Source organism: Myotis brandtii, unplaced genomic scaffold (genome assembly GCF_000412655.1).
Source record: "Myotis brandtii unplaced genomic scaffold, ASM41265v1 scaffold463, whole genome shotgun sequence".
Lineage (NCBI taxonomy): Eukaryota > Metazoa > Chordata > Mammalia > Chiroptera > Vespertilionidae > Myotis > Myotis brandtii.
In genome coordinates, this window is record NW_005367694.1 from 1,514,056 (window position 1) to 1,539,465 (window position 25,410).

At 56.6% G+C, this 25,410-nt stretch overlaps 1 protein-coding gene across 3 annotated transcripts; it reads left to right on the forward strand.

Moving 5' to 3' along the window:
* Positions 1-424: 424 nt before the first annotated feature.
* PPM1F (protein phosphatase, Mg2+/Mn2+ dependent, 1F) lies at positions 425-25,404 on the forward strand. Of its 3 annotated transcripts, none has more exons than XM_005875497.2 (8): positions 425-642; positions 5,246-5,493; positions 9,686-9,831; positions 14,646-14,848; positions 15,280-15,468; positions 17,632-17,775; positions 20,042-20,135; positions 21,415-25,404. In XM_005875497.2, exons 2-8 carry the CDS (start codon positions 5,297-5,299, stop codon positions 21,792-21,794), a joined length of 1,353 nt encoding a protein of 450 aa, XP_005875559.1. In that variant the 5' UTR covers positions 425-642; positions 5,246-5,296; the 3' UTR covers positions 21,795-25,404. The 3 variants fall into 3 exon arrangements, with proteins under 3 accessions (XP_005875559.1, XP_005875560.1, XP_005875557.1); XM_005875498.2 differs by lacking the exon at positions 425-642 and adding an exon at positions 3,868-3,959; XM_005875495.2 differs by lacking the exon at positions 425-642 and adding an exon at positions 5,607-5,950 and having other exon boundaries at positions 5,421-5,493.
* The last annotated feature ends 6 nt before the right edge of the window (positions 25,405-25,410 follow it).

Genomic DNA, 25,410 nt, shown 5'->3' on the forward strand with positions numbered 1-25,410 from the left:
CCTTTGCAGGACTGCGTCTCTGCCCGAGTGCCCGCACCCATGCCTGCTGCCGCCCTCGGCCCTCCCCCAGGTGCATTCCTCCCCCAGGTGCATTTCGGGGGGTTTTGCTGAAAGAGGTGCCGGGGCCGCAGCAGCTTTGGCGGGACACGTGCGGGACAGGGGACCCACCCCTGCAGCTGTGCGACCGAGCCCCTCAGCCTCTCTGTGCAGTAGGGAGAGGCTTTAGTGCAGGGCCTGGCAGGGTGGGGCCCAGGGATGGTGATGGACTCCTCCCTCCAGCGCCCCCCCCCCCAGCCGGGCTTACATCCTGAGTGACACACGTCCGCACGGCATTCCCTGGGGCCAGGTCTTTGGGTGGAGCTGTGCTCCCACTTGGCGAGGCAGACCCCGAGGGCCGAGGGCAGAGGGCCGAGGGCCCGCGCTCTGAGGCCATCGCCCGCTCACTCCTGGCCTTTATGCTTATGTCCGGCCTGTTGTCAGATTTCACTCTTCCTGCGCCCGAGGTGGAGCTGTGATAACAACGGCATCGGCAGATCCTGTCTGGTCCCTAGTGACCTGAGGGGGGCTGCTCACCAGCCCTGAGCCTGAGTCTTCCTCCGCCACACGGCCTAACAGCCTGTGCTTTCTGCTTAGTTGTAAGAGGTAAACAGAGAGAGATGCCACTTTGAAAGCAATCAACCTCCACACAAGCTCTTTTGGAGAATTCCTTTGAGATATCGCCTGAGGCCACCCCTGTCTTTAAAGCCTTTCTCTGCTGCCCACTGTGTTCCACGGGGTGTTTTAGCTTCCTCTTCCAAGGTTCCCGACCTCAGGCCGCACATCTCAGCCCGCACCACCCACTGGTGGTGGAAGGAAGCCAGCCCCTCCCTCTGCCATCACACGCAGAGGCAGTGTCAACACCTGAGAGGGCAGGGGTGGGCTGCCTGACCTCAGGGAGCTTGCAATCTGGTGAGAAAGTCAAGCCTGTGAAAGTGGTGGTTGCTCAACAATGCCACAAAACTGCCCTTAAAAAATGGGTAGAATGGTCAATTGTATGTTGTGTATGTTTTACCATAAAATTTACATATGTATATATACACAAATTATATATATTTATGTATATATACGTGTGTGTATAATCTATATGAAAAGATCTGGATGCATTTACAAACTCCAGTTCTTTTTCAGAAGAAAAGAAAGCAGATTCTCCTTTTGTAGAAAATTTCTAGACAATGAATACAATAGTTTTGTAACAGTGATGCACTTTAGTTTTGTAACAGTGATGTGGTTCCCTTTCCTGAGGATTGCTGTCTTTTTTTTTCTCCACGAGGTTTCTGAAGTCAAGCAGGACTCAACAAGTATTTTGTCCAGGCCTAGAAAAATACAATCCTACAAATAAGCGTTAGTTGAGCTTATGAGTTAAAACTAGTAAACTAGAGGAAAGTCAATATTTTAAATGGGGGGAAAAATGGACTGTTTACAAGCCAGGTGCCAGCAAAAGTGTTCTAGAGCCACAGAAGACAGAGGGCTGGACCTCAATGGTGGTGTGGGGCTTGGATTAGAGAGGTCTCGGGGCAAAGTGGAATGCCACCCTCCAGCAAGGCCCAGGAGCACAGGTGAGGGCTGTGCCAGCGCAGGGGGCACAGAAATGAAAACCAGGGCCACGAGAGAGGCTGACTCGGGCCGCTGACGGATGCAGGATGGGTGGGGTTTCCGTTGCACAGGGGCCAGTAGTCACGAGCCCCGTCGAGGGACATTGGGCAAGTTAGTTGGCCCTTGTGCTGCAGCCCCCACCTGTATAAAGCGGGGACAGCAGGGTGTTGGGAGGTGAAAAGAGGTGATCCAGGAAGGGTACTCAAAGCAGTGATGGCACCTGTGGGCCCCTGGCAGATGTTAGCTGGCAGCACTGTCATTCCGGCCACTCTGGCTGCCCGCTGGTGAACACAGTGCAGAGGGGCGTCATTCCGGGAGCCAGGTTTGGCCAGACTGTTGGAGGCAGGTGGCTTTGGGGGCTGGAGGCTCAGTGTCCTCCCATACTCACCCCAGGTCTTTGGTGACGTGCACAAACTCATGCCCAAGTCCCTCCTGAGCATCCCCCGTTGGAACATCCCTGCACCCGGCTCAGCGCCGCCTCATCCTGCGCTGCCTGGGCCTGGGCCTGGGCCTGGGCCGGCCTGGTTCCTGAGACTGTCTCCCCAGTTGGTCCCCGGAGAGCTCAGGGCCACAGCATTGTCCTCCTGGCATTCCCAGGGCCACCTCTGGGTCCCCCTTTGGGTTAGGAATCCCTTGACACCCAGCCCCTCCCTCGTCCCTCCCCTCTTCATTCTTTATCTCTAGGCCCCAGGCTCCCAAGGGCTGGGATTGTTGTGCTCATATCCATGTGACTCCATCACAGAGTCGGGAGTTTGTTGAAAAAAGGAAGGGCAGGGAAGGAAATCACTCGTATGTCACAAACCAGCTGGGCCCCAGAGAACGGAAACCGTGTCCTGGTTCCTCTCCTTGCATCTCACCTCCTCTAGGTGATGCAGAAGCAGCAGGCAGGGTGGCTCTGCGCCACCCACCTGTGTAGCAAAGGAGCCTTGAGAGTGAGCCAGCCCGCACCCCAGGCTGCAGGCCAACCCTGTCATACCTGTGCTGCCTCGCCCTCTGGACGCCCCAAGGCACACTTGTCCCACTCAGCCTGCTGCCCAGGCCCACACTGGACCCTGGAAGTGGGGCACTGGGCACGGGGCACACGACCACAGCCCCCTGCGTGGTGAGCAGGGCCATGGCAGAGACCAGGGCTGCAGTGCAGAGAGGAGGGGCCCCCAACCCCAAGGGAAACTGGCTCTCTTGGGAGGGGAGGGGGTTCCTGGCATAGAAAACAGTAGCCCAAGGCCAGGAGGCTCCCGCATTACAAAATGCCCAGCGGCACCACCACCAGCCAGTGAGGTCGAAGGCGAAGGGCCTTGAACTCTGTCCTTGAACCCTGTGGGCCGGGGTTCTCAAACTGGGGCCCTCCCATGCCTTCTGGGGAGGTCAGTGAGGACGCTGCCTTTTTGTTTGGACCCTGAGATGTCAATGCCTGTGGAGTATTTGTTTCTGGGCTCAGCCTTCCCCAGCCCGACCTGGGGCACTCGGTGTTGCTTGGGGCAGTTTTGCATTACAGTTCTCTTCTCTAAGCGGCAGGAGGCCAGAACTTCGGATGCAGAGGAGGCCTCTTTTTCTGCCCAAGGGTGTCCAAGCCTGCTGGGCAATTCTTGCTGTCGTCTTGTTGTTGTCATTGGCTTGATTCTTGTGTCTGTGGCCCTGGTGGGGCCTGGCTGGCCGTCCTCCCTAGCTGACCCTCACCAGCCCACAGGGCTCCCAGGCTTTCTTACCCTGGTGGTTGTAATGCAGTGGTCTCCCTTCTCTATTTTACATTCTTGAGCTTTTAACCCTTTGCCTTTGTAATCTGGGGTTGCATTGTATTCACGTCTACTTATGAGTAAATGGAAGGATAACAATGAACTTGAGTCCATCCCCGTGTCCTATCACACGTGGCCCTATTCCTACGTTATTTCTGTGTGTCTACTTTTAAAAATTAACTTTTGCCCAGGCTGGTGCGACTCAGTTGGTGTGAGTGTCGCCCCGTGCACTGAAGGATAGCAGGTTCAAATACCGGTCAGGGCACATACCAGGTGTGGGTTCAATCCCTGGTTGGGCGTGTGCAGGAGGCAACCAATCGGTGTTTCTCTCTCACATCAATGTCTCTCTTTCTCTCTCTCAAAATTAATACATAAAAAAAAAAGAAACACTATTTTTCTGGGGGATAAATTTGTCTTTCTCTCTCTCAAAATTAATACATTAAAAAAAAAGAAACACTATTTTTCTGGGGGATAAATTTGTGGAATTCATTCCCAAAGAAAGTTTCCCAGCCTGGATGCTATGGAGAGGAAGAGAGGAAGGGCAAGAGTGTGGAGCCTGTCAGGAGCAGGTGGCCATGGGAGGTGACTACCCAGGTGTATGTGTTATGAAGGGGGGTTGGGGCGAGGCTAACTCTGAGGGGCAGTGGATGGAAGACTATGGGGTTGTTTGGTTCTGGGGGGCTGTGAGGAGGAGGCGGGAGTCCAGTGGACCCTTGGGGCCCTGGGTTGTCTGACAGACAGGGCCTTTGCTAGCATACAAACTGAGCCAGACAGGCTGGGGAGAGAGGGGCCGGGTTTGAGGTGGAGAGGGTGGTTCTCAGCTGGGGGAGAGGGGCTGGAGTCCCTCATTGGGGTGAAACATGGGGGTGAGTGACCCCTTCCAGATGTGAGAGAAGTGGGGTGAGAAACGGGAGGGATGATGAGCTTGGGCTCCAGAATCCCCCCATGACCCCATCATCTATTCTTGGGCAAAGGTCTGCCCCTCCCCAAGCTTCAGTGTCCCCATCTGTGAAATGGGGGCTCATCCTGGCTCCCAGGAGAGTTTCAGGTAACGCACAGGGGCTGGCAGCTCGTAAGCCCTCTGCCTTCCTAAGTTGCCGGGAGGAAGAGCCCTTGAGGCTGGAGCTGTGCCCGGGACAGTCGGGTCTGTGGCCTGTGCCTGTCTTCCAGCTGGGCCTCAGGACGCCTGGACTCCTCCTGATGGCTTGACCGCATCCCAAACTCCCCTGATTGTCCTGGGTTAACCCTCTGCTTCCCCCCTGCCCATACCCTCGGGCACCCCGCAGCCTGGTGCCTTCTGAAATAGCCCAGGGTCAGCTCTCTCCTGCATGTGGGCTCTGCCACCATCCTGTCCAGGCCCTTTTCTTCCTTCCCCAACAGGTGACCCTTCACCCACCCCTCTGGGTACCACTTTTAGGCTCACAGACCTGCTGCCATCACTCCCTCACCTCCTGGATGCCCAGGTCCTGGGTCAAGTTGAACCCCCTCACCTGCCACATTCACCTGCCTCAGTGGCCTGGCCCTAGTGCCCTCTCCTGCCAACCACTGGCCATGCTGGCCATCTCTGCCAGTAACGCAGCCTCCTCCCCGACATCCATGCAGCTGCTGCTCCTGGCTTCGTCTCCTGAAGCCGCTTCCCGCATTCCTCTCAGATCAGACCAGCCAGGGTTGTGCCTCCCACTTAACTCGGGCCCCCTGAGCTGTGTGTGAAAATGGGTTGCCCTGCCCTTCTGCTGTGAGCCCCGGGTGGGGCATACAGCACCTGCTGTATGATGCTCGGAGGTGCCCGAGACCTGGCAGTCAGCACTGCAGGGCCCGAAGACCCCACAGCAGGGCACCAAATGCGTCCTGTCTTTGCTGACCCTCATGTCTCTCCCTAGAGTGAAGCCTGCCTGGAACCCTGGCGGCAGGCCCCCCGGGATGATCTGGGCATGGCCTCTGGAGCCCCAGAGCAGAGCAGCCAGATGGCAGAGGAGACCCCCAGCTTCCTGGACGAGTTTCTCCGCGACTTCCCAGCCCCACTGAGCGCAGAGAGCCCTTTGCCATGGAAGATCCCGGGGACGGTGCTGAGCCAGGAGGAGGTGGAGGGCGAGCTGGCCGAGTTGGCATTGGGCTTCCTGAGCAGCAGGTAGGCCGTGCACCCACCGGGAGGGGACAGCACGGGACAGGAGGAAGGGGCATGGCGTGTGCCACAGCCAGCCTGGAGCCTGGCATTTACCCCACACCTCCTTCCCCGTGCAGATTACGTTCCCTGTGCGAATCCCGGCGACAGCGCGGTGTTATTTCCCAGGGCAGCCATGACACAGCACCACAGGCTGCGTGGCTTAGAGCAGCACAAATGCATTGCTCGGCTCTGGAGGCTGGACGTCAGAGATGAGTGTGTCAGCAGGGAATGTTCTCAGGCAAAGGCCGTCTGGAAGAAGCTGCTCCAGACCTTCCTCTTGGCTCCTGGTGTCATCCAGTCCTTCGTGTGCCTTGGCCTGGAGACACACCGCTCCAATCCGGCTTTCGTTGTCACATGGCGTCTTCCCGTGTGTCTGTCTTCACGTGGCGTCTCTCCCTGTCTTTCTGGGCATCCTCTTCTTGTAAGGATGCCGGTCCTACTGGATGCGGGGCCCACCCTGCTCCGGTCTGACTGGCAAAGACCCCGATTCCAAATAAGGTCACATGGTGAACCACTGCAGCTTGGGACTTCAGCATATCGCTTTGGAGGGCACGACTCAACTCATGGCGGTGCTAGGCAGTAGGCCCTATTTCTGTCCTGTTTTACAGATGGGGAGACGGAGGCCGGATGGGCTAGGAGACTGGCCAGGGCTTCCATGTTGAGGCAGGGGCTGGCCATGTGCCCAGCATGCGGGCCACGCTGCCCCACGGAGCAGTGTGGTGGTGCTTCCCCCGTTTCACAGACGAGGAAGCTGAGCCACAGAAAGGGAGCACAACCAGGTCAGCAGATCTCAGGGGGGAGAGGGGGAGGCTCATAGCCTGTGACCCCTCATCCTTCCTTGAGGGACCACACCTAGCGTCCCTAGTCACTGCGTCACTCCTAGCATCAGGACCCGGCCCTGGCCTCCGTGTGCGTCCTCTGTGACAGGTCAGCTCCATTCCCACGCGCCCTCCCGGCCCCCCAGCAGAACGACCCGCTCTGCTGTGTGGGAGCCTGGGTCGCTGAGCACAAAGGCCCCCGTTGTGGGCCGGCTTCTGGGCCCCGTCCCTCCCAGCATCCCCCACAGTGCCACAGAGCTTATATTTCCAGCCATCTTAGTGGGTTTATTTTTAGTTATATCTGTCTTTTTCTAGTTGTTCTTTCCTGTGTAGATGCAGGTGTTTACATGTTGTCTACACTGCGTGTGACTGTCAGGAGCATCCCACCGGGGCTCCCGTTCCTGGAGCTCGAGCGTGCGGGCTCTTGGGTGAAAGGGGCCCCGAGCATATTGGTCTATGGAGTTTGTTCAGATGGTAAATGGTATCTTTCGCGACACTGACTGGAAATCAGATGACTGAGTTCAAGGGTGTGACAATTTATATCCTGTCTTTCCCCTGTTGTTAGCAGTTCCATGTTACATCTCAGGTCCGCAAGCAGCGTGTACCTTACACTGTGTTATTTATGTGCCTTTTCGTCTCTGCTGCGAAACTAGAAACTCCCTGAAAATCCCGAGGTGGGCGGGACTAGAGCGTTGGTCGGGTCCCTGGGCCTTGCACACACACCGGTCCCTTCACTGCATCTTGTGGCCACTTCAGCAGCCCCGACTGACTGGGGCTGAGTGCCTTGAGAGTGTGGTGGGCGGGGACCCCTGGATGAGGCGGGAGGGGCATCCAGGAAGCAGGCCTGTGGCCCAAAGCCAGGCATTGTCTGGGTCCCCACAGCCGGAAGCTCGGTGGCCTCAGCAGTGGGACTTCGAGGGCCTGCAGGAAGACACAGCTCGACCTACAGGAGAACAGCCGCCCCTCTCCCTGCTGTGAAAAAGGAAAACCCAGTGGTGGGCAGGAAATCCCCAAATAGCAGAGGAACTCATTTCTCATGTCTTGACTGGTTGTTTTTCAAAGGCAGTGCCGGAGGCTTCTCCCCCTGAGCCACCTTCTCATTCATCCCAGTAGATTCCTAAGGTCATCTGTAGACACCACAGATGCCTAGCCCCAAAGGGACATGACCCGTCCCCCAGGCTGTGGGAGGTCCTTGCCCTCTGGTGAAGCCCAGTGTTGTCAGCCCAGCAGAGAACCACAGGCCGCCCACCCTGGACCGGGGCCCCAGTCCTCAGGGAAAGGCACAGGTGGGTGAACACACGTCCTCCAGCCTGCAAGGGGCTCTCCCCAGTCCTCAGGGAAAGGCATGGGGGTGGGTGAACACACGTCCTCCAGCCTGCAAGGGGCTCCCACTGGTGAGGAGGCAGATTCTGGGGTCAGGATATATTCTTTACTTTGTTTCGTTAATCTTCACCCAAGGATTGTTTTTCCCATTGATTTTTAGAGAGAGTGGAAGGCTGGGAGAGAGAGAGAGAGAGAGAGAGACCTATATGAGAAACATCTATTGGTTGCCTCCTGCATGTGCCCCAAATGGGGCCAGGGGATCGAACCTGCAACCAAGGTACGTGCCCTTGACTGGAATCGAACCCAGGACCCCTCAGTCCCTGGGCTGATGCTCTAACCACTGAGCACCGGCTAGGACAAGATGTATTCTTAAGGCTGTGGGGTACCAGGGGTAGTGACCCCTGTGCCTGGGGGAGCCAGGAAGGGCTTCCCAGGAACATGGTGTGGGAGCTGGCCCCAAGGCTGGAGGCTGGGCGGGCAGGCGAGCGAGGCATGGGAGAGTGTACTTGTGGCCTCGTCTCTTCATCCCCACGGCTTCCTAGGAGCTGCCACTTACTGTCCCTCTTCTCCTGAGCTCCAAGTCCCGTCTCCTCCCTCCATCTGCTTCCCCACTCCTGCCCACGCCGACCCCGCAGTTCTGCTCTGGGTGGCCTGGCTGGGATCTTCGGAGCACTCAGCAAGTCTTGCTTCCCAGAACTGTTCCTCCACGGCCCTGACAGCCACCTCTCCAGCTCCCCCGGCCCTCCAGCGGCTGTCTGCCCAGGCGCGCTCCTTCAGGCTCGAGCCCTCCCCCCATTCAGTTAGAGGCCCCATCTCCAGGTCAGACCTCATGCCCACCGGCCCCAGGCCTCTTGACCTCAGCCAAACCGGAGACCCACTGTGGATAGGAACCTGTCCAGTCCCCTGTTCAATGCCTGCTCTGTCCCCTCCGTCCACCGCCAGGTGCTGTTCGGCGAGGGCCTTGGCCTCCTTGCAGCATTTACCCTTCAGTCCACCCTGAAGGGGGAGGCCAGAGAGAAGCCTGTCCCATCCTGTCACGTCCTCTTCCAAGCCCACCAGGTCATGGCTCCCCATTTTCTGACACCTGCCTCCCTACCCCCAGCCTCCCCTGGTACCAGCTGCTCTGATGGTCCAGGGACCCCTTGGGCCACGCACAGCCCAGCCTTCCGAGCACAACCCAAGGGTCCCGCGCTCCCTAGATCTGTGTTCTGGGGTGGCCGTGATGAAGGACCACAGGCGTGGCGCCTTCACCAACAGAAATGTATTGTCTCAGTTCTGGAGGCTGGCAGTCCAGGATCAAGGTGCCAGCAAGGCTGGTTCCTTCTGGTGGTTGTTGGCCGCCCTTGGCTTGTTGGTTCATCACTCCAGTCCCTGCCTTCATCCTCACAGCATTCTGTGTGTGTGCGCGCGCGCGCGCGTGCGTGCGTGTGTGTGTGTCTGTGTGTGTGTGTGTGTGTGTCTATGTCCGAATTTCCCCTTTCGATAAGGACACCAATGTTATGGGATTAGGGGCCCATCCTACTCCAGGGTGACCTCATCTTAACTAATTATATCTGCAACCAGCTTATTTCCAAACAAGATCACATTCTGAGGCACTGGGGATTACGAACTCGATATATGAATTTGAAGGGCACAATTCAACCCATACGCTCCCCAACTCCCAGAGGTCCCCAGCTGGTATTGGTGACCAGGCACCTGTCATCAGGCTGGACGTTGGACAGTTTGTCTGGCCTGGCCATGGAGGCCAGTGGACACCGCCCATAAGTCTGTGACACCCCCGCCCCACCAGCCCCAGCCCACGTCTGGAGCAGCACAGGCCCCAGGAAATGGCGGCGTCATGTGGACGTCGGCTCCCCAAGGACAAGAGCTTGACCTGCTCGTGTGGCCCCGGGTTGGGGTGCAAGTAGTCATTGCTACCTCCAGAGGGGCCTCCCTGGGTGGAAGGGTCCTGAGGGCTCCCTCTGATGTTGGCTTCTGCCGAGGAGCCAGCCCAGTTCACTTCTTTCCCGTCCCAGGAACGCTCCGCCACCACTTGCTGCATCTCTGGCCCATGAAGCCGTTTCCCAGCTGCTGCAGACAGACCTTTCCGAATTCAGGAAGCTGCCCAGGCAGGAGGAGGAGGACAGCGCGGAAGTGGAGGAGGAGAAGGCCCCTGTGACCTGTGAGTTCTCTTCTTTATCGGGACCCCAGGCTTAGCAGGCAACTGGCTTGCCAGCCAGACGAGAGACAGGCTGCCGGCGAGCACCAGAGTGGGAGAAGGCAGGGCTCACCTGGCCTCCAGCCCTTCCCGTTTGCTGGTGGGAAGGCGGTGTGGCAGCACGTGGCTGAGAGCCTCGAAGGGGCAGCCGTGTGGGTGTGCTCGGACGGGGCGGGGGCATCAGGATGCAGAGAAAGCACTCGCAGCCTGACGGCAGCACGGGCTTCGGAACAGCCAGGAGTGGACGACGTGTGGCCGTGTTACAAGGGAGGACACCAAGGTCCCGCTTCTCGCCCCGCTTCTGTTCTGCCTCACCAACGTCAGTCGCCCTGCGGTGACGTGGGAGTGGTTCCCAGGGGCAGCCTTGATGTCCGGCGGAGAGAAAATGCCAGAGCTTGGCCCCTGGCCTGGGCTGACTGGACCCTGTCAGGTGGAGACGCAGTGGGTTCCCGTGAGAGCTTGGGGAGGCAGCCTGCTCCGGGACAGCGGTCAGCGGGGCGGCCCAAGCCATGCAGTAAGAGCGACCCAGAAACAGAGCGAGCCTTCTGCAGAGGCGGGCTCTAGTTTTGCATGTCTTCCTTTCATTTTCCCATCATTCCTTCCTATCACATTTCACCAAAGTATCCGTTCGCGTCAGACCAGAACTACAGCAAGCAAGGGTTGCTGGGCCATGGCCTGTGGCGGGCTGTGCGGTGGGCCAGGCTGGGTGCCAGCTCTCGGTGGCTCCACGCTTTCTGGTGAAAGGTGCAGCTCCGGCCGCAGGCAGAGCTGAAGGCCAGTCGGGATGCAGAAGACAGAGTGGGTTCTGGGGCCGGGCCTGGCTGTCGGCGTAGCGAGAGCCTCAGCAGATTCTTCTTCCTTTGCCATTTCCTTTCTGACTGTGTTATTTTATTAATTTTTAATTGAGATATAATTGACATGTCACACGGTGTAAGTTTAAGGTGCACAGTGTGTTGATTTGGTTCATTTATTTAGTGTTTTTACTAGCACCTCCCTCACATCACTTAATTACCGGCATACCTCCGAGATATTGGGGATTCGGTTCCAGGCCACCGCTATAAAGCAAGTCATAATCTTTTTCTGGGGTTGGGGAGCGATCTTGCCTTCGGTTTATAAAAAATGCAACATCTGTCAAGCACACAATAAAGCGAAGCATAATAAAACAAGGTATGCCTGTAGTATCCGACCGTCTCAGCATTAGTGGGAGCACTGAGGGCAGAGCCAGGAACAGGCCAGGAAAAGAGAGGAAAGCAGACAGCCTGTCCCTGCAGTAGGTGCCGGGCCCTTCTGTCCTGGTCCCCTGCTCTTCTCCCAGGTTCCCTGCCCTCAGCCATCCCAGCACAACCGCCGCTGGTCCCCACCAGAGGCAGGAGACAGGCAGCCATTGTCCTCTGCAAAGCCTGCAGGCCCCGCCTTGCCCGAGTTCTGGCGGGAAGTCAGCGCCACCTGTTGGCGGGGAAGGAGCAGTACAGTGGCTGGCAGCGCCAGAGACCTCCACTTGGGGGCTCCTGCCCCCATGCAGGCCGGGTGTCCCTGCCTGAATCGGCCGTCCCTGTCATGGGAGTGGGGCTTAGTTAGGGTCTCTCCGTGGGTGTTATGAGAATCATCTCCCAAGGGCAGAGATGTGACCAAGACCTCTGTGCGACAGGATCAGGGGGAGCACCCGCTGTGCCTCCGCAGTGAGCGGTCCCCGTGGGTGCCAGGAGAGCAGGCAGTCCTGTGAGCAGCCTGAGTGTGGGGGCCAGGCGACCTCCCCACAGCGTATCATTCTTATCGGTAATTGCCCTTTGCTGGAGCCAAGATTCAAGTTTAAACACGTTGATGAAAACACTAGCGTGACCTAAGGCCAGAGCGTAAACGGTGCTCTGTGTCTCCCTGGGTGTTTCAGACCTGATACAACCCAGTTCTCGACAAACGCCTGAGTGGCCACCAAGTTCTGGGGGGGGGGGGGGGGCCGGGTGTTTCAGACCTGATACAACCCAGTTCTTGACAAACGCCTGAGTGGCCACCACGTTCCGGGGGGGGGGGTGGCAGTGGCCCATTCTAGGCACCCCCAATGTGTGGCTTTCCTCGGCCATGTAGTCCCCTGGCCTCAGCCCTTCTTCTTTTCTTCTGTAGCCACTGCCTTCAGGCACGAGCTGTTTCTGCCCCAGCTCCCCACATCCTTCGTGGCCTGTGACACTCCTGAGGCTGCCCTGTTTCCTGTTACTGGCCCTGGGGCCACCCTCTTAGCTGTGCCTGTCCCCAGCCCCTGGGCCAGCAGGGGTGTCAGGAGGGATTTGTGTAGCAGAATGAACTGAGTCTCGGAGGTGAAGCACCTCAGGTTCTCTTTGGACCTGCTCCTTGTTCATTTTTTCTTTAGAGCCAGGCTTAGGTAGGATTAGAATTTTTGTTTTAAAATCTATATTGGAGGTGCTGTTACCTGTGGCTGCATAACATTGCTCCAAAACTAGTGACTTCAAACAATAGACAGTTATTATCCCATAGTTTCTGTGGGTCTGGAATTTGGGAATAACTGAGCTGGTGGTTCTTGCCCAGGGTCTCTCACGAGGTCGGACGAAGGCCAGTGCGGGCAGAGGCTCTGCTTCTAGGGTGGTTCAGTCTCACAGCTGTAGGCAGGAGGTCTCAGTTCCATGCCATGTGGACTCGCCACAGGGCTGCTTGAGCATCCTCGTGTCCTGGCAGCTGGCTTCCCTCCGAGCCAGTGATTCACAAGGGAGACAGAGAGAGGCAGAGAGAGTGACAGTGAGGAAGACAGGGCACACAGGGTGGAAGCTGCAGTGCCTCTTAGGACCTAGGGTCTGAAGCCACCATGGTCACTTTGGTTTTATCATCTTCATCAGAAGCAGGTCACTAAGTTACACACTCAGGGGGAGGGAACTGAGCTCTGCCCACTCTGGAAGGGAGTCGTTTCGAAGCATTTATAGATGTATTTGAAAGCCATCACCTGGGACTAACACTTGCAATGATAATTGGGAAAGCACTAAAAAGATGTACTTAAGCCCTCACCGGTTTGGCTCAGTGGATAGAGCGTGTACTTAAGACTTAAGAAAACGCATCACCCATAAACCACCCCCTATAGTCGGCCTCTGCTGGCATTGGCTGTGTGCCTTCCCTGCCTTTTATTTCTGGGTTCAGGTGGTAGAAGACTTTTTCACGTACTCACGATATGGAATTTTCTATCCTCCTTTTTTCTTTTTTCTTTTTTTCTAAATATATTTTATTGATTTTTTACAGAGAGGAAGGGAGAGAGATAGAGAGTTAGAAACATCGATGAGAGAGAAACATCGATCAGCTGCCTCCTGCACACCTCCTATACTGGGGATGTGCCCGCAACCCAGGTACATGCCCTTGACCGGAATCGAACCTGGGACCTTTCAGTCCGCAGGCCGACGCTCTATCCACTGAGCCAAACCGGTTCTGGCTATCCTCCTATTTTCACAACATTTTCCTTAATATCAGTGTTTTTTTCTGAGTATCATGACATAAGCATTTTACATGCTTTACAAACTCTGTGAAAGTTTAAGAAAACGCATCACCCATAAACCACCACCCATAGTCGGCCTCTGCTGGCATTGGCTGTGTGCCTTCCCTGCCTTTAATTTCTGGGTTCAGGTGGTAGAAGACTTTTTTCACGTACTCACGATATGGAATTTTCTGTCCTCCTTTTTTCACAACATTTTCCTTAATATCTGTGTTTTTTTCTGAGTATCATGACATAAGCATTTTACATGCTTTACAAACTCTGTGAAAGTCCATTTTTGTTTTACCCTTTAGCTTTTTTGGTGTGTGTGTGTGTGTTTTTTTTTTTTAAATTAAATTTTATTTGAGAGAACCATAGCCTCACATGCAGTTATAAGAAATAACACATCAGGATCCCAGGCATCCTTTACCCAGTTCCTCCCAATGGTAACGTCTTTACAAAACGACTGAAATGTCATCCCACCAGACTCCCTCGTGTTCCCATGTATGCCACCCTAACACCCCCCTCCACAACCCCTGACAACCACTAATCTTCTCTATTTCTATAATTTTATCATTTCAAGAATGCACATAAATGGAATCACACAGTGTGTACCTTTTGAGGATTGGCTTTTCTCATTCAGCGTAACTCCTTGGCGATTCATCCAGGCTTCTGTGTGTGTGTCGGTAGCTCCTTCCTTCCTCCTGCCGAGCGGTGTTCCGTGGCATGAGGTACCCAGGTTTGTTCAGCTGTTCACGCTGGAAGGACACCAGGGCCGAATCGGTTTTCACCTGTCACATGTAAAGCTGCTATGAGCAGTGAGCAGTCAGGCACAAGTTGTGTGTGAACATAGTCTTAATGTCTCTGGGACCAATGCCCGGGGGTGCAGTCGCTGGGTCAATGGCAATTACATGTTAATTTGCAAAAATCATTTTTAATAGCAGCTTAACTCACCAAGAGAACAGACCATAATTTACTCCGTCATGAATATATATTGTTTCTAATTAGTGCACAATTATAAGTGATTCTGTACTTTGCCCTTAAATCACCTGCATTTCTGGCTATTTCCTTGGGTGGGGGGCTCCATGAGTGGAAGTGTTCCACCATGGGGCCAACCCAGACACTTCTCGCTGCTGATGACACAGGTTATCACACCTGTGTGCCCGGAGGTGATGGGCTGGACAGGCCTGTGCAGGCCTGTGATGGGGCTGTCTGGAGAGCTGCAGAGGCCACAGGAAGGGGGGCAGGGAGAGCGAGCAGAGCGTCGGCTGGCCTGCGTTGGTGCTTCCTAACAGCCCTCCATCTTACCCATCAGTGCTGGATGCCAAGGGCCTGGCGCTGAGCTTCTTCAACCGGCTCTGGGACGTATGCAGCCAGTGGCAGAAGCAGGTGCCCTCGACTGCCCGGGCTCCGCAGCGGCAGTGGCTGGTCTCCATTCATGCCATCCGGAACACTCGCCGCAGGATGGAGGACCGGCATGTGTGCCTTCCTGCCTTCAACCAGCTCTTTGGCCTGTCCGTGAGTGCTCCACCGCCAGGGCTCCACCTCCGGGGCCCCAGGGCGGCTCATGAGGCCAGTGTCCCCAATCAGGACAGTCTAGGAGGGCTTGCACAGGGGCGTGGGGGTGGGAAACCACCCTGGGTGCCGAGCAGAGCTTCCCACCAGAACCGAGGCAGGAGCGATGCCTACAGCTTCCGTCTGCAGGCCGAGGTGCTGGACATCTCTCAAAGCCCTTCCAGCCAGCGCCTGACCCCTCCAGCCAGCGTCTGACCCTTCCAGTCAGCTCCTGACCCCTCCAGTCAGCGCCTGACCCCTCCAGTCAGCGCCTGACCCTTCCAGTCAGCTCCTGACCCCTCCAGCCAGCACCTGATGAGAGCCTTTGGCTGGGTCACAGCCTCGGCCAGGCATGAGGCCAGCAGGGCGGTAACTCCCGCTGCTTTCCCAACCAGGACCCCGTGGATCGCGCCTACTTTGCAGTGTTTGACGGTCACGGAGGAGTGGATGCCGCGAGGTACGCCGCTGTGCATGTACACGCCAATGCTGCTCGCCAGCCGGAGCTGCCCACACACCCCGAGGGAGCCCTCAGAGAAGCTTTCCGGCGCACCGATGAGATGTTCCTCTGGAAAGCCAAGCGAGAGGTGAGGACAGGTGACCAGTCCTGTGCGGTGGGGGGCTAGGAGCCATTAGCTTTGGAGAGGCCCAGCCCTGCGGAGGGATAGAAGTTTAGTGGTGCTGGAAAGTCCTCACTAAATGCTGCTGGCAGTCACCTCATTTTGTTCTTACAGCCAACGGGGCTTGTTTTTAATTTGAAAAGAAGCAACATGAAGCTTGCGCTGGTGCAGCCTGGCCCTGCTGCCGTACCTGCCCCACTGCGGAGGGCGTGCAGCCTCGTGGGGAAGACAGGCCGGCAGTGTTAAGATGTGCTCGGGGTTTTGTTTTGTTTTATTTATTTATTTTATTTATTATTATTATTTTTAATAATCCTCACCTTCCCGCATCTCCCATTCCCCTTTCCCCGCCAAGAATAGTCAGTCCATTCCCTTTCTATGTCCCTGATTCATTATAATCACCAGTTCATTCTGTAAATCAGATTATTTATTCACATATATTTTTTTAATATATATTTTATTGATTTTTTACAGAGAGGAAGGGAGAGGGATAGAGAGTTAGAAACATCGATCAGCTGCCTCCTGCACCCCCCCCACTGGGGATGCGCCTGCAACCAAGGTACATGCCCTTGGCCAGGATCGAACCTGGGACCCTTCAGTCCACAGGCCGACGCTCTATCCACTGAGCCAAACTGGTTAGGGCCAAAGATTTTTTTAGAGAGAGTGAAAGGAAGTGGGAGAGAGAAACATCGATGTGAGAGAGACACTTTGATTGGTTGCCTCCCACACACGCCCCAAGCAACCGGGACCAGGGATTGAACCTTCAACTGAGGTACTTGCCCTTGACTGTGCCCTTGATCGGAATCTAACCTGGGACCCTTCAGTCCGTGGGCCAATGCTCTAATCACTGAACCAAACCGGCTAGGGCCCAGGATTTTGTTTTACTCAAGCATGGTGGAATGACGGACAGTTGTCCTGAAAGAAGAGTTTATTACTTAGAGGAGTTCGTTACTTACAGTTCCCACGAGGATGCACCATGCCACACAGTGCCACAGGGGAAGCACCACGGGGGTCAGGAAGCAGAGGGAGAGAGGAGAGCCTGGCCAGGGTCTCCACTGTGGCCTCTGCAGGGAGCATGGGTGAGGCAGGGCCAGCAAGTCACAGCAAGCCTAGGACTGGATAGTTGGAATCACCTCTACAGGCCCTGGGCCGCAGGGGCAGTCCCCAGCTATCGGAGCCAGCGAAACACTGGCCCAGCGTGAGAGGCAGAGCAAGTGGTTGAAGACGTGGGCTCCTGACCCACTGGCTTGTGCATGAAAGGGTCTCTTGGGGGAGACGTTTGATATCTTTAGGAATTAGCTGGCCCAGGGGGTGGGGAGTGGGGCATTCTCTCCAGGATTAGCAAGGCCAATACAAATGATCATAAAATACAGAAAACACAATCATCATAAAGTATAAATCATCATAAAATACAGAAAACAACCCGGCCAGCGTGGCTCAGTGGTTGAGCGTTGACCTCTGAACCAGGAGGTCAGGGTTCGATTCCCGGTCAGGGCACGTGCCTGGGTTGTGGGCTTGATCCCCAGTGTGGGGCGTGCAGGAGGCAGCCAATCAGTGGTTCTCATCATTGATGCTTCTATCTCTCCCTCTCCCTTCCTCTCTGAAATCAATAAAAATATATTTAAGAAAAGTAAAATACAGAAAACAAAACTCGTGATTAATATGCAGCCACACGTGCCCTTGCTCTCCGGGGCAGGGTCTCAGCAGGAGCCGGTGCGCTGGGAGTGCTCTTTCCTCGGGAGTTAGAGCCACACAGGGATGAGGCATCTGTTTCTGAAAGAAGGAAGAACCCGTCCTCCCCTCAACCCAACGCTGCGCCTTACCTGTGTTCTCTTCAGTGTGTTCTCCCGCAGCCTGTGGGGTCGATACAAAGATATGTCCATTTTAGACTTGGGGAAGCTGAGGCCCGGTTGACCTGCCCCAGTTGACACAGCTGGTGAGGAGATTTGGGGTGGGGGCTGCACCATCATCAGACGCTCTGCGCACAGAATGGAAATGATCACGGTGCCGTCGTGCATCGGCAGCCCTTCCCTCTCTCTGAGCACGCCTCCGACAGTTCTTCCGTCGGACTGCGTGTGCCTGCGGGGCGGGTGCCTGGCCCACCCTCACCCGCTCGGCCTTCTCTTCCCACAGCGGCTGCAAAGTGGAACCACAGGCGTGTGTGCACTCATCACGGGAAGGACCCTGCACATCGCCTGGCTGGGGGACTCCCAGGTCATCCTGGTGCAGCAGGGACAGGTGGTGAAGATGATGGAGCCACATAAACCCGAGCGACAGGTGAGGGGCTCCCTCCACCCACACCCTGGGAGCCCTGGCCAGGCATTGCTGGGACAGAGTAGGAAGTAAACGGGACCTTGGGCCGTCTTCCCAGGAAACCCTTGGCACCCCTCCACAGGGAGAGCTCCCCTGTCTGACTCTGGTGGCCAGGGGTCCCCTAAAGCTCAGGACACGGACAGCCAGTGTCACAGCGACACGAAGCCCAGAGCTGCAGGGGAGAGCTGGGCTATGAGCCCAGCAGGCAGCCAGAAGTGGGGTCCATGTGCAGGGTCTTGTCATGCATGCAGACAAGGAGCGGCCCACCTGGGCTCTGGGAATGAGGGCAGGAGGAGGTGATGCTGGGCTTCCTTAGGCGGAAGCTACGCTGAGACCCTGAGGTCACTCACCCACCTGAGCTTCAGGGTTTTCACCTGGAAGCAAGGATGACTATTCCTACTCAGACCATATCTCACCGAAGTGTCCGTTCTGTCTCCTGAGGCGGGAGAGCGAGAGTTCGCACATCTCAGGGTGCCTCTAGGCCCCACATGCTGCTCTGCACTGGCTTTTTCACCTACTCATGCGCCTGGTGGGTGTTCCACGTCAGTACATACACATGAAGCGCTCCCACCCTCTCCCAGGGCTGGTGGAGTCCCATTCATTTCCGTCCCTCCTCGATGGACATGGGTTTTTTTCAGTCTTTTGGTACTAGAAGCAAGGCAGCCATCGATAGCTTAGGACAGCATTTCCTTGTTCAGGGTCAGGGACGTCTAAAGGGCACGTCCCCAGAAGTGCAATAGCTGGGTCAGAGTGTACAGATTTGCAAACTGCCCCCTCAGGCTGTGCGGGGTCCTGTGGTCTGAGAGGTGAGAGGCCTTCCTTTACTTTGCATTTGTGTTACGGGAACCAGCTTAAGCGTCTTTTCAAGGCTGAAGATCATTTCCGTCACCTTTCCTGTCTTTGCCCATTTTTGTCCTGAACTGTTGCTCTTTTCTTATCGATCTGTAGGCATCTTATATACTTTAGGGAGGTTGGCTCCCTATCTGTGCAGCGATTGGCAAATGCCTTTGTCTTTCTTTATGGGCTTTTCCGTGTGGAAGTGTTGGTTTTATGTAATTGTGTGGAACTGTCTTTTCTTTTGTGCCTTGTAGAAAGCACTGCGTAACAGCCAGGAATGACAGCGTTCCTTAGCCTCACAGCCTGTGCTCAGCATCCCGCATATGCTCTCCCCATTGTATAGAGGAGGGAACTGAAGCCCAGAGAGGTTAAGTAACTTGCCCAAAGCACACAGCCAGGAAAGGGCAGGTATTCTCTGTCACTCCGGGGCCTCCAGTGCCTGCTCTCCGGTGGACCTTCCCACCCCAAGACAAGCAGCCCGGTGACATGTGGCCCAAGTTCGGTCTAGATACAAACCTATGCCTGAGGTCCCGGTTCTGCACCCACCGGCTGCACCCACGTAAGCTCGGAGTCGAGCACCTCCTCTGAGGCCCGCCGGGCGCTTTCTGCAGGCGGCATTTCCCAGACACTGCCTGAGCTCAGCAGAGTGGAGCATGGCGAAGGGCAAGGACAGATGTCCGTGCTTGGGCCTGGCTCCACCCCTTCCAAGCCTCAGGCTCATCCAACAGCAGACACTGTTGTTACCACCTCCAGGCAATAGGCTCAGGGCTGGAAACCTCCTTCCTGGGGAATTTATGGAACCAAAGAAGTTTCAGGACTCATGGCTGGACTGGGCCTCTGTCCTGTCCTCTGTGGCCTGGAGCACCACGGTCCCTTGGGGAGCCGGACAGCGTCTGTGGGTGGAGGAGAAGGATGAGGACCCAGGGCCACAGGGCTTTCCAGGGCCTGGTTCAGGTTTCATCCAGCCCTGCCAGATGGCCGCATGTCACACACGCTTGGTGTCCTCCCAGCAGCTTACAGAGAAGGGACAGTGTCCTGCCTGAAAAGTGAGACAGCCGCGGGGCCTGCCGTCTGACCCTGGGCTCTCGCTCTTTCTGTTGCCTCGTGAGCATCTCCCTGGCCCCGAAACGCTGCTCAGGGACAGACTGTTGGTCGGTGGCTGTGAGTGGCCTGTCGGTATTCGCACCGTAACCTAGTTAGCCATTCCTGCAACTGGAGGACGATGAGGTTCTTTATAATTTCTCACTGTGTTACTAATGCCTCATTTGGGCATCTTTCAAGAGCTGTGGCTCCCAGCGCTGTCTTAGAAACCAGCTCACCCCCTCCCGGCTGGCAGTGCCGGATGCCCGGCCCGTGGGAGCGCCGAGGCCCCCACTCTGGCTGTCTTCCGCAGGACGAGAAGGAGCGCATCGAAGCGCTGGGTGGCTTCGTGTCGTACATGGACTGCTGGAGAGTCAACGGGACCCTGGCCGTCTCCAGAGCCATCGGTAAGGAGGCGAGGGGCGAGAGAAAGGCCGCCCAGGGCTAGGCCTCTGGGCCCAGCTGCTGGGGCGGCAGTGTCATGTGCTGGGAAGGTGCCTGCCGTTGATAAGGCTGTGCTGTCAATCAGATTGAAGGGAGATGGGAAAGTCACTGTCAGACTTCTTGCACAGAGAACTGCGGTTCGAGTTATGTGTCATTATCTCTTTGTTAAAACACTTCCTCAGAAAAATCTTGGCCCTGCTCCCCTTGGTTAGCTGGGAGATAAGTTTTAAATATTCCATCAGTGAGATTTACCCGCCCCCCACCTATTCATGCTGATGATTCTTTTAAAATCAGAAGTATAAGCTTCCCCCACCCACCTCATTCTATTTTCTCAGCAGCCTGTCGCTGCCAGGCCTCACTCTGGGGCTCGACAGCCATGTCTCTTCTTCAGATACTTAGGAGTCACCTCCTTCCTGCTAAGCCCTGTGATGGGACCTCTGTCCCTCCAGCCTCCTGAAACATCCCCCTCTTGCCACACGTGTTGCCTTCTTTATCGCCCTTCTCCTTGTGGCTTCTGCCCTTGCGTCTCTGGACATACCAGGGCAGGGAGGTGGGGCAGGCCTCCCTTGCAAGGAGAGGGGAGTTCTGGGAAGCTGGGCATAAGGGACGACGGGGTCTAGTTCACGCTCCTTGGGCAAGTGACTGTCAGGCCAAGAGCAGAAGGAGAGGCCGGCAGGAAGCTCTGAGGGGGCTGGGTGAGGTGTGAGCTGTCCAAACCAGGAGGAGAGAGGAGGGGAGGGGAGGGGAGGGGAGGGGAGTTGAGTTGGAGCTGCATTTTGAAGGTAAAGCCAGTAGGACCTGCTAACAGCTTAGATGTGGGGTGTGAGAATCAGAGGGAACCCTCAGATTCTGGTGCTGTTTTCCAAGCTGAGGAGACTGGAGGAGCAGGTGTGGGGGAGGAGGAGCGAGCTCAGTTGAGTGCCTGTCCGGTGTCTGAGGGGAGCTGTCGGGAGCTCAGGAGAGCCAGGGCCATAGCCCAGGCGATGTCCTGGGCCGCCCCCTCTGGGCCCCGCTGCCCGGGGAGGGAGAGTGAGAAAGCTGTGTGTTGGAGCTGAACTCTGGCCCTGCTGGGTTCTGATTCTTCCCCGAGGAACACCAGAATAAACCTGTTACATCCCCTCCGTGGGACGTGATCTTTTCACCCCGTGTCCTTGCCTGTGAGCGTGGGATAGCCAGAGCGGCCAGGCCTGGCAAGATGGACAGCCAATCCTCTGACTCCAGGCACTTCTCTCCCATGCCCAGGGGATGTCTTCCAGAAGCCCTACGTGTCTGGAGAGGCAGACGTGGCCTCCCGGGAGCTGACCGGCTCTGAGGACTACCTGCTGCTGGCCTGTGATGGCTTCTTTGACGTCGTCTCCCACCAGGAGGTGGCCGGCCTTGTGCAAAGCCACCTGGCCAGGCAGCGGGGCAGCGGGCTGCATGTCGCCGAGGAGCTGGTGGCTGCAGCCAGGGAGCGGGGCTCCCATGACAACATCACGGTCATGGTGGTCTTCCTCAGGGACCCCCGAGACCTGCTGGAGGGGTGGGCCCAGGGGGCCGGGGAATCCCAGGCTGACAGGAGAAGCCAGGACTTGCCCTCTGCCCTCTCAGAGCCAGAGAACAACACCCCATGGAGAAGCTAGGAGGCCCAGGGCTCCGGTGGTCCCCACCCTATGACCCTTCCCCTCAGATGCCAAGGACCCAATAGGCAGGGGTGGGCAGGCGGCACCACCCAAGCAGTGCTTTTCCCTGGGATCCCTGAGCCCCTGTGCTGCTTGCATCAGCCCCTCCTGGTGGCTGTGGCACTGCATGGGGCGTGGGTATCACTCCTTGCTCGTGACAGGCAGTGGGACAGAGGAAGCCTTGCCAGAGAGAAGATGACCTGGGAACTGGACTGGCTCTTGATCCCCACGAGGTGGGGGTGGAACCAGAGGCCGCAGTCACTGGCTGCAGCCAGACCAAAGACACCGGCATGTGTGCGGGGCAGTGGCGCGCTGCGGGGGGCTCTTGGGCAGACCCAGAGCCGTGGGTCTTTGCAAGCGCGTCCTGGGCACCCAGCACAGGTTTTTTCCTCCATTCCTCATAGGCCACAGCTGGGAGGGCTCGCGTCGGCAGACGCACCTGGCTGGGCTCAGCTGGCCGAGCTCGCTTCCCAGACAGGAGAGGATCTAGGATTGCATCTGCAGTGGTCGCCCGCCTGCGTCAAGGCAGCCGGGACACGTGTGGCCCTGGCCTCAGTGGTCCCTCTCGTCCCCCGAAGGGGCAGGGGAAGCTCAGAGATGCTGCACTCGTCTTTTGTGTTGTTGTTGTTTTCCAGGGAAAAGTCTAGTTCAGAAGCAGTATTTCCGGTTTTGTCTTTGTTCTGTCAGTGCCAAAGTGACCTGTTGTGTCAAATAACTTAAGCAGAGCTTAGCATTTATTTTAATCCTTAGAAACTTACGTATTGGTTGTTGTTGGTTTTTTAGGGGAAACTTCTTTTGCAGTATTACTGAATTTTTTTCTTAAATCAAGATTGAAATAAAAACCATTCCAGGTAGTGTTAATAAGCCATTCAAGTGCCTTAAACGGTTTTAGGGAAGGCTAGATCTGCCGGGCCTATGATGAGTTCCAATAGGCATGGTTAAGTTTCCACAAGAGCAGAATTTATTTTGTTACAGAGGGTGGTTTAGGCTAGAATTCTCCCTACAGAGTTCTTTCTGCCTCTCTGAGATGTGCCACTGACAGTCAGCAAGGTGGTTCCTAAGAGCACGGGCTGTTCCGTGGGGCCCGGGCCAGACTCAGGGCCCCGGGAACTGATCCCCACCTTCCTTGGCCCTGCCACTTGGTATCTGGCTGGACCCTAAGCTGAGGGCCCGAGCTCCGTGAGCAGGCACGCCCTTGCTGCTGTTTGGAATGTTCCAGAATGTCTTGTGTTGGTAGTTGGATGGGTTTCATTCGGTAACACATTCTCGGAGGCTCTGGTAAGTCTGCAGGTCTGTTTGGAGGCAGCAGGGATGTGGCTGGGAGTCTGTCCCACCCGCCGGACGGATGCCCCTCTTCCTGCCAATAGCTGGCAGCCTCTGCTGCCTTGACTGCCTGTGAGAGAGCTCGTCCGGGTCCCCGGCTGCCCTGGGAAGGTGACGCTCAGGGGACTTCGTTTGCTCACATCAGTGGGCGCTACAACTGCTGTGTGGATTGAAGGTGGCAGGGCTGGGTGAGGGCTCCAGGCAGAGGTCAGGCCTGGGGGGAGATGGGTGTCCGGTGGGAGGACCTGGGCTTGCAGGGGTGGGCAGGGCTGCTGCAGGCAGAGGCTGGCAAGTCTGGGAGGGACAGTGAGTTGCTTAACTGAGGCTTCAACAGAAGGTTGCCTGGGGGCTGGGGTAGTGGGAGGAAGCTTGGTGCCGGGTCCCCAAAGCCAGGAGTCCTGTAGAGGCCTTCTGAGTCCACTCACAGCTGCAGAGCCCCAGGAAGATCTGCCTGGGGAGCCCCCTGACCTCAGTGGCGGGGATGATGAGAGGATGTTTTAGGGAGAGGCCGTTGGTCCATCCAACAGGAAGGGAAGGAGCCATGGGGCCACCCGCAGGTTCTGAGTTTATCCCACCCCCGCAGCAGGATGAGGACGCTGAGGCCATGCAGTCAATGCCTTGCTCAGGGCCTCATGGTAAAAAGCATCTTAAACATGGTCACTGCAATTCGGAGAATGTTTGGCAGCCAACATGACCATGTGTTACCCCATTTAACTTGAAGGCCCGCTGCCTTCTGGGGGCCAGAAGCCTCCTCGTCAGCCCCTCCCAGCACAAGGCTGGCAGCAGGCTGGATGTGGCCCCACCCTCCACTACCAGCCTGGCATCCTGAGGGCATGACCTTAATGGAGGGAGGGAGGGAGCAATGGGCTTGTTTTTCTCTTCTTTGCTCATCGTACTCCGTTGATTGCTGCCAAGAGAGGAGCTTCAGTGCGTGGAGTCTGGATTCCACCACTTGGTGGCCTGATCTGTGCCCTGATCTGAGGCTCCACCAGGACATTTCTCCAGGCTCGTCCTGACACCTCTCCAACCCCGAGCCAGGCTGCTGGAATCAACCCCTCACCCCCAACAGGCCCTGAGCAAGGCATTGCTGTCGGGGTGGCTGTCAGCCCAGGGAGTCCTCGTTATCCCGCTGCTCGGGGGCTGGCCTGTGCAAGCGCCTAGGCACAGAGCAGGTCTTTTCCATCTGTGCTGGGCTGCACTGGGAGCCACCGGGCATCTTCAACCACCGGGCATCCTGGCCCACTTCCTCTTCAGGACACAGTCCCTGAGGGCCCCTGGCTGAGACACTGGTCTGAAAACCTTGGTCCCCTTCTCAAGTCCCAGCTTTGCCACTAGCTTATTGATCAAGCTGAGTAAGTCGTTGCATTTCCCTGGGACTCAGTTTCCCCTTTGTAGGGCACAGGGTTGCTCGGAGTCTGCAGCAGCTCCAGGAATTCTGGAGGTGCAGGGGGTACTTGGGGGAACCCAGCACATCCTGGGGAGATGCTGCCAGTGCTGAGGGCCCTTCCCCCACCGCCAGCAGGGAGGGGGTGAATAAGTTTTACTAGTGTCTATTCTTAAAATTAAGTGGGTTGGAAAAGAATTGAGCTGCTGATGCCAGCGCCTTATAAGGAATACAAAAGCTGGAGAATTGCAGCCTTGCTTTTACAGGTAGAGCTGATCCGGAGCCAGCAGGGGTGGGAGAGGCAGGCAGCTGAGGGGGAGGGCCTGGGAGAGAGGCAGCACAGCTGGGCCCTGGGCTCCCCAGGGCGGCTGCTCAAACTCCCAACCCTCTGAAATCCTGAGGTGATTGCATAGCCTCCCTGGCCCAGCCTGTGCTCAGCATCCAGGGCCAGGAAGTGGGTGTGTTTCAGGGAGAGAGCAACAGGGCGCTCACTGAGGTCCTGGGTCAGCTTTTGGCCGCCCCCTGCCTTTGGCCATAGCCCTGTCTCCCGTCCTGTCCTCCCTGGCCCACACGTAGTCCCTGGCCTTGCCCCTTCCCCAGCTACCTCAGCAGTATTCCCGGGGCCAGGGGCACAGTTCTGACAGCTCCTAGGCCTGGCTCCCATGCCAGCTAAACGGAAACTAGGTGGGTTTGTGCAAAATGAGCCATTTGGTTTGATTCTGCCTGTAGCCCAAAGGGGCAGCTGCCTGGGGGCCTTTTCCAAGGCTCCACAACTTTGCCAAATTCGCTGAGCTTTGCCATTCACGTACTGTGCCAGCCTTGCCAAGGATTTATCTGTGCACATTTCAGTGAGGTTCTGTGGAGAGGGCG